Source organism: Argentina silus (genome assembly GCF_951799395.1).
Source record: "Argentina silus genome assembly, chromosome: 21".
NCBI classification, from domain to species: domain Eukaryota; kingdom Metazoa; phylum Chordata; class Actinopteri; order Argentiniformes; family Argentinidae; genus Argentina; species Argentina silus.
In genome coordinates, this window is record NC_139675.1 from 1,465,326 (window position 1) to 1,474,093 (window position 8,768).

The 8,768-nt window shown below is 49.1% G+C and overlaps 1 protein-coding gene across 2 annotated transcripts in view; it reads left to right on the forward strand.

Annotated features, from left to right (window-relative positions):
* Positions 1–2,218: 2,218 nt before the first annotated feature.
* Positions 2,219–8,768, forward strand: part of LOC310821358 (prostaglandin D2 receptor 2) — a 7,408-nt gene continuing 858 nt past the window's right edge. The window contains exons 1-2 of one of the 2 annotated variants that reach the window (XM_083693373.1): positions 2,219–2,418; positions 7,396–8,768. The exon at positions 7,396–8,768 is cut by the window's right edge and continues 858 nt beyond it. In XM_083693373.1, coding sequence (XP_083549499.1) covers positions 7,403–8,689 — 1,287 coding nt within the window. In that variant the 5' untranslated portion in view covers positions 2,219–2,418; positions 7,396–7,402 and the 3' untranslated portion in view covers positions 8,690–8,768. Of the gene's footprint in view, positions 2,419–5,931; positions 6,685–7,395 lie in introns of those variants that run through there. The other variant, XM_083693374.1, reaches the window with a different exon arrangement.

Below are 8,768 nucleotides of genomic sequence, written 5' to 3' on the forward strand. Positions count from 1 at the left end.
TTCACACACTCCAAACACACACACACACACACACTTACTCAAGCACATATAAACACACTTGTCTCATGGCCTGGGGTGGTCCAGTGGTCTAGCACCACAGCCTACAGTGCACACATATGCCCATTGGACTACCAAAAAAACACTTGTCTCTTTCAAACACAACCATTCAATGACAGGTGTGTGTGCATGCGTGCAATTGGTTAGACTTCTTTCTCTCTTGCCAGGACACTACACAAATCTCCACCCAGCATGGACCATTCTTGACCCCTCTCCTTGGCCTTGGTATGATCCACCGTCCCTGACCCCTCTCCCCTTGGCCTTGGTATGATCCACCGTCCCTTCCCTCTCTCCCCGGACCATTCAGTCCATCCCTCTGACAGGTCAGACGCCAGTTTCCATGGTGATGTCTCATGTTTACAAGTTTTTGGTTGTGTGCGTGTGTGTGTGTCACACGTGTTTGCGAACGTGTGTGTGTGTGTGTGTGTTCACCTGTGTGTATGTGTTTACAAGGTCACAGGTCAGTCTTTCGTGATTTGCGGGGCAACAACTTTTAGTGTTTTATTGTGGCAGTTGGGCAGGAAGGGAACTCAAAGGACAGGCACAACTCATTACGACAGGTTTATTATTATCTGTTAAGGTTAGGGTTAGGCCTTGGTATGATCCACCGTCCCTGAACTCCTTTACATTTACATTTATGGCATTTAGCAGACGCCTTTATCCAAAGTGACTTACAACAAATACATTTGTTTAAGTAAGTGAATCATCTATCCAACAGTCATCATAAGACAAAGTAATCATCAATGCTCACACCAGGGGCCATAGGCAGTCGTAATGCCAGAAGCCTTTTTTTTTCTTTTTTTTTAACAGGAGAGAACTTGTACAGGGGGGAAGTGGGGGTGAAGAGGTCTTTAGGAGGGACCGTTAAGATGTAGCCTGAAGAGGTTTTCAATCTACGGAGGAAGATCGGTAGTGACTCTGCAGTCCTGACAGTGGTGGGAAGCTCGTTCCACCAGCGGGGCGCCAGGACAGTGAAAAGCCGTGACCGAGTGGCGCGGCCGCTGCATCCACGTAGAGGTGGTGGTGCCAGGCGGGTAGTCGAGGTGGAAGAGCGGAGTGATGGTGCAGGGGTTTGGGGGCTGACCATTGCTTGCAAGTAACTCCTTAAGACAGGCTTATTATTATCTGGCCCACCTGTCAATCTAGGCCATCCCTCTGACAGCTAGGACACCAGCCCTGTCAGTTTAGACTGGCCCTTTGATCAATTCTGAACACCAATGAACTTCAAATCTTCAAAAAAGGGACGGAGCAGACACCTGGTTGTTTGACACAGCAGAATGTCCAAACAGAATGTCCGTTTTGCCGTTTGATGAGGTGGGCCTGTGCCGTTGTCACGGAAACAACACAAGCGGGTTTAGGACGGTGGGACAGTGTCATCAGCAGCCTTGTCCCTTGAGTGACTGCAGACCACTGTATTTACCACTAGATGGAGGCAGAGAGTTGGTTCGTCTTTGCCATAACAATACTGTCACTTCTAATATTCTGTCCTGTTTCTCAGACTAGTAGATGTGGGCCAGACTAGTAGATGTGGACCAGACTAGTAGATGTGGACCAGACTAGTAGATGTAGGACCAGACTAGTAGGTGTGGACCAGACTAGTAGATGTGGACCAGACTAGTAGATGTAGGACCAGACTAGTAGATGTAGGACCAGACTAGTAGATGTGGACCAGACTACCACTGAGAGGGAGAAGGTTCAATCACAGGAAACTACACTGTTGTTGTGTTTACGCTTCACATCCAAAAACAACACAACCAAGTCACATGACCAGGGTGAAGTGTTCACACAACAACAAAAGGATTTGGGACGTTTCACAGTTCTGCTTAACGGACATCATGGAAAGCAACCAAATCACTCATTTCACGCATCCGTATCTCCCATTCCATCAAAGACATTAAGGAGACAATAAGGAGAACCTGTCTGTCACACATGCATTTGCAAACTTGAACTTTTAAGTGAAAATTACATTTTTTTGAACATTTACATTTATGGCATTTATCCAAAGCGACTTACAACAAATACATTTGCTCGGACGCACGCACGCACGCACGCACGCACAAACATGCACACACCACACAGCACCTCTTTGTGCTCTCCCTACCTCTTTTGCTCCACCCTCTATGGAGATGAGCTGTGAGATGAGCAGTGTGTGTGCGTGTGTGTGTGCGTGTGTGTGTGTGTGTGTGTGTGTGTCTGAACATATGTGTGTGAGAAAGTAGCAGGGGGATGAGGAGAAAGACAGGAGTAGAAAGCGACAGAGCAGCAAGGATGAGTGAGTGAGAGAAGGAGCAGGATCAGCACGCCCTGAGGAAGAATTTGATCCAGCCTCAAAGACTAGAAGGATAAGAGTACCACAACTTGGTGAGTATGACCAGAACTGATTTATAGACGGCAGTTAAACTGTTGTCAAAGAGAAGAGTCCCAGTAGCAGCAGTGGTCGGAACTGCCGTGATTGTAGTAGTAATGACTATTTGACAGTTGTTATTAAAGCTGTAACATGAGCTGGATATTTGACGACAGTGGTGGTATGTACTGTATGAGGGATTACTGTAACTCACCAACTGCCAAAGAATTCTGGAACACTCACCTGCTAGAGTGCCAAGTGTTCTATGTGGAGTTTACCTAGCAACAACACTTTGATTGGCTACAAAATGAAGCATCATAATTTATGCATTTCTGGTGAATAAAGTCACCCTTGGCACTCTAGAATGGTGACAGTTTGGGCGACTTTATTCACCCTCGGCACTAAATTATTTAACTGCTTCCAGAGAACAGTAGCAGTGGATGTTAATCGCCATCAGCAGCTACTATCAGTCTGAATGGCACCACTGATGTCATGCTTAATTCGAACAACACATTGCACTGTTGATAAGATACATGAGTGATCTTTTCAACAGTGGAAGCCTGTTCTCTGTCCAAACAAAACACAAACCACAGAATGCCTGATTTCTGCTGCCGTTGTCGTGTTTCTCAGTATTCACAACATGTAAAACATACAATACAATCAGCATCAACAACATGATCCGGCCCTCAGAGAACATTTACTCTCCTCCTGAACAGTTTGCATCAGTTTTTTTTTAGTTTTTTTAAATACATGTTTTTAGGGCATTTCTGCTTTATTGGGATAGAGATAGTAGAGATTGACAGGAAGGATGGGTGAGAGAGAGGAGGGATGACATGCAGGATATGTCAATGGCCGGAATCGAACCAGGGACCTTGCGATGATATGGTATGCGCCTTAGTGTGCTACGCCACTGAGCGCCCCTGCATCAGAGTTTTAAACTCATTGAGGGGCACCAGTACATCAAGGTTAAGCACACCTGGCAGACTATTCCATGCCCCTGATGCACAACATGAAAAGGCAGTCTTGCCTAATTCGGTTACGGCCCCGGGGACTTCAAGTAGCAATCGTCGAGTTGACTGCATCTGGTCACTGCTGGTGGTGAAGAAGAGTAGGCTACAGATATACAGTATCAGGGGAGTTTACCCAGAAGGCCTTTGTATACATATGTTTACATATATGGTATGTTTATATACACATACCAATGTAGCTGTCGAGGCCTGTAATGCGAGGTCCGGCACGCTCCCCCACCGTTGCATGAGGTGTAATGGTGGGTGGGTGACGTGGCATTTGTAACAAGTACATTTGTAGCAAGGATGCATGATAAAGAGAGTCCAATCTCTGTAACACAGAAGAGGCTGCATGGATGCATGGTAAACTGAGTCCAATCTCTGAAGAGGCTGCATGGATGCATGGTAAACTGAGTCCAATCTCTGAAGAGGCTGCATGGATGCATGGTAAACTGAGTCCAATCTCTGAAGAGGCTGCATGGATGCATGTACAATAAGTCACCATCATCAGTTGCTTGGCTTGGACAAGCTTCTTTCTGGCCTCAAACGGAAAGCAAGCCTTGTTAAGAAAATAAAAACCCAATTTAAGTTTAAGTTCCATTCAAGACTAGTTTGATTCCAGACAGGGAGGTCTGTAGAGACTCGTTTGAGGCCAGACAGGGAGGTCTGTAGAGACTAGTTTGAGACCAGACAGGGAGGTCTGTAGAGACTAGTTTGAGACCAGACAGGGAGGTCTGTAGAGACTAGTTTGAGGCCAGACAAGGTGGTCTGTAGAGACTAGTTTGAGACCAGACAGGGAGGTCTGTAGAGACTAGTTTGAGACCACACAGGGAGGTCTGTAGAGACTGAAAGCCAGTCTGGAGCTCTTCAGCATCTCAAGGAAGCTAGACTTCTCAGCCTAGAAACATTGTGTTGTGTCGACAAGATATCTTCTAAACCGATTGACAGGCCCTTCACTGAGCCCAATGCTAAGTCTGGCTAGCAACAGCTTGTGGTGAACTGAATCAAACGCCTTTGATCAATCAATAAATAATGCAGAAGAATGTTGTTTTTTTATCAAGTGCTTTTATGATGTCATTTGCCACCGCCATATCTGCAGTGTTGGTGGTGTACCCTGACCTAAAGCCAGACTGAACCTCACTCAGGATGTTGTTTTCAAGTAGGAATTTCCTTAGCTGGTAGTTCACTAGGGATTCACAGACTTTAGCCAGGACAGGGAGCTTGGAAATAGGGCAATAGTTATTCACATCTGAAGGGTCTCCACTTTAGTAGAGGGAGGACACATGCTGATTTCCAAATGTTCGGTCTGGAGTTGGTTAATAGACTTATTTTAAACATGTGAGCCACAGGCTCATCAATAATACAAGCTGTCTTTTAAAGTCCTCAGCATAAGAAACAGGCTCAAAGTTAAAAGGGTTCACCTTAAGACCTGTCATATAAATGACAGCAGCAGATTACATACAGGTTATCTTCCATTGCGCCCCACTCTCATCAAACAGAACCAGGTACATCTCTTGGCCTCTTTCGAAACCAGTACTTTGGACGGTTTCTGCACCCAGGCCCTTCATAGAAAACAGTGTTTATCTCTTCATCCCTTCATCAGTTTTCAGAGCAATCAGGTGATGGTGAGGGAAGTGGCCCGTGTGGTGATGCAGGGAGCCAGAGTGGGTGTATTGACACAACTGGGAAGTCTGGCTGTTCATGCACAGGCTTGACACTTTCTAACTAATGTTTTTGTTCTGTTTAGTCTGGGCACTGAGTGTGTACGTGTGTGTGTGTGTGTGTGTGTGTGTGTGTGTGTGTGGGTGTGTGTGTGTATGTGTATGTGTGCGTAGAGGTGTGGGTACGTGTGCGTGTGGGTGCGTGTGTGTGTGCGTGGGTGGTAGTGTGGGTGTGTGTGTACATGTGCGTGTGTTTGCATGCGTGTGTGGGTGCATGCGTGCGTGTGTGGGTGGTTGGGTGTGTGTGTCTCCATCTACGTATGGGTCCATGTGAATATGCCCGTGTGGCTGTGGTATCCAACCGTAAAGACAGAGAAACCCCCCTACAATGAACTAGGCATGATGAAGGAGATTCATAGTCTGTCATTGTAATGGCAGTTAAATGCTGCATCACACGCCCTGACTTTGGTACGCCGGTGTCTTTCTTCCACACCCTCTGGGAATTTCACAAGTGTGCAGTTGCTTAAGACCTGGTATGCGGCTAGGTCATAAGAACAGGTTCTGACAGGCCGTCCCCCCCAAGGGCAACGAAACATTTACGGAAGCCCCAAAGAAAGAAGAGATATACGTTTTTGTTTTTGATAACAGATAATGTTTTTATTTAAAACATTTTTATTTGAAAACAGTGAAGGGGTATAGAAAAGGAGACATAAAGAGTAGCATTAGCATCATAGCTTCCACAACTCCCTCTCACACCAAGTGGCTCCAAGCTGATGACGAATTGGACATTACAGTTGCTCCGAGCTGCTCTGTTATGAGGTAACAGGTCATAGCCGGGGGGGGGGGGGGAGAGCACTGAGCATGTTAGACAAATGTTCCTTGAAGTAAGCTCGTAATATGATACGAATACTTAATATCACTTCAGCGTCTGTCGTTGTTTGTGTTTTAGCTGATGCTCCTCTTGTTGTCATCAACCACCATTCAATCAAGGCTTTCTTTAATACTGTCGGTTCAACAAAAGGTGGTTGTGTTCCATTTTGCGATGTAATCATCCGGAGTTGTGGGCAGGACAATGACGGCGTCCCGACCGACTCGTTGGAAGTGGAACACTCATGCATGACGGCGTAGGGAGTACGTTCAGTGGCAATGCGTGTCAGAGAGACATCTCAGAAACAGGATGTGACCCGTACCACCTGTACACTCACCGCCACCGCCGGTACCACGCTGTGGGAGGTGACTGATGCCAAGTAAAGCCAATGGCTGTGCGGCGTCCGTTTTCGACTGTCTTTCTATTGGCTTAATGATCGGCCAAGTGTTGATGCTTTGGTTCACCAGACCTTTCGCGCATTTGGGAGGTGTCTGGGAACAAGACTGATTGATTGGTGACTGGCAACACTTTCGAAGGCAATCTAGGCACTTTAGTTGAACGCAACCGTCGTACGAGATGGGAGGCGTTACGGGGTCGGCACAGACACCAAACGACCCCTGACATATTTCTTAACTCAAATAATTTCAGTAAAATGAGGTAAAAGGGCTCAGGTTGTCTTTTATTTCGGGTTTGTTTCGACTCCCCTGCGCTGGAGGAGAACAGGAGGAGAACAGGAGGAGAACTTTGGTGAGTAACAGACATACAGTATATGGAAGCCCGTCACTAAACAACCAAATACTGCCCTACCTGTATATATTGTTCACACTGCACTTTTCTGCTTTTTTGCACTTCTGGTTAGACGCTAACTGCATTTCGTTGTCTTTGTACTTGTACTCTGCACAATGACAATGACAATAATTTTAATCTAATGTAATCTAATGTAATCTAATCTAAAACAGACTGGCCGACGTGAGCCAATCAAGATTTGTACATTAGCATGCCACACGTTCACCCCGGACCAGAGATATCTTATCATCAGGATGAACATAGTCTGGTCCTCTCTCTCTCTCTCTAACACACACACTGAGTCAGTGATGATGGGTTCATTTACCGACAGTTAGCCATGCTGACATCAACACTGCTCACTACTATTTCCCACACACACACACACACACACGGATGACTACAATACCGCAGTGTTTAAGAGTACAGTCTCCACAGTGTTTCTGTAATAGGCATGTTGAAACTGTTTATCTTAGTCAGCCCTCAATTACTAGATTAATTAGATTTATGTGGATGTCATGTCCCCATTTAAAAGATGAAAGTGGATTTATATAATCCACTGGAGAAGATTACAACTTGATTCCCTCCCACATTATTCATTGATCCTGTCCAAGTGTACCCCCACTCATCTCTGGTCCTCTCTCTTCTCTCTCTTCCCTCCCTCCCTCCCTCCAGATCCAAGATGTCACCTCACACCAACACCTCCTCCTCCCCTGAGCTCTTCTGCCCTCTCCTCCACACCATGCTGGGCCACTCCCTGAACAACAACACCCGGGCCAACCTGGCGGTGGTGTGGGTGCACGGCCTGGTCTCCTGCCTGGGCATCGTGGAGAACGCCCTGATCCTGTGGGTGGTGGGTTTCCGGCTCCGGCGGCGAACCGTGGCCTCGGTCTGGGTCCTGAACCTGGCCATGTCTGACTTCCTGGCCACGCTGACCCTCCCCCTCTTCACCCACTACCTCCACTCCGCCCACAGCTGGGAGCTGGGCGCGCCCCTGTGCTCCGCCCAGTCCTCCGTCTTCTTCCTGAACATGTTCGTGTCGGCCTTCCTCCTGGCGGCCATCTCCCTGGACCGCTGCCTCCTGGTGGCCAGGCCGGTGTGGAGCCAGAACCACCGCTCCGTGGCGGCGGCGTGGAAGGTGTGCGCGCTGGGGTGGCTCTGGGCGGCGGCCAACGCCTTCCCTTACTTCCTGTTCCGGGCGGTGACGGTGAAGCACGACAGCAGGAAGCTGTGCTACCACCATTTTGCGCTGTACTCCTCGGCGGGGGCGCTGGAGAGGGACTGTAAGGTCAGACAGGCGGCGACGGCCGTGTCCAAGTTCCTGCTGGCCTTCCTGCTCCCCCTAGGGGTGATCGCGGGGAGCTACGGCTTCTTCGGCTTCAGCCTGATGAAGAGGAGGAAGAGGAGGAAGGAGAGCAGCAGCCGCATGCCGAGGGGAGCTTTGATCCTGACAAACGTGGGCGGGGCTGAGAAGGCCAAGGCCAAGCCTCAGAGCTCCACCCCCACGTCCCTCCTCCCTGCCCCCAAACGGGCCGAGTCCGGCCTTTCCCGCGGCTTCACCAGGATGGTGGCATCGGTGATCGCCGCGTTCGCCCTCTGCTGGGCGCCGTATCACGTGTTCTGCCTCCTGGAGGTGGCGTCGCAGTACTGGCAGCGCGGCGTGGCGCTGGTGGAGGTGGGCCTGCCGTTCGCCACCACCTTCGCCTTCCTCAACCCGGTGCTGAACCCGGTGCTGTACGCCTTCAGCTGCCCCCACTTCTTCGTCAGGATACGGCAGAGCCTGGGGGCGCTGATGGAGGGCCTGGTGGAGGAGGGCGGAGGAGGGCTCAGCTTCGGCCCCGGGAGGAGGAGGAGTCAGCCGGTCGTAAACTCGCCGGTCTCCCAGAACTGCCCCAGCTCGCCACGCCTCCCCCTGTCACCAGCGGCCTCCCCCGACCGCAGCCTCAAGGCTTGTCCTCCAGAGGGGTGAGGCCAGGAGAGACCTGGCTGAGCCGCCTCACCTGGCTACGCACTATGAAAACTAATGCATTACTTGATACCGTCACATC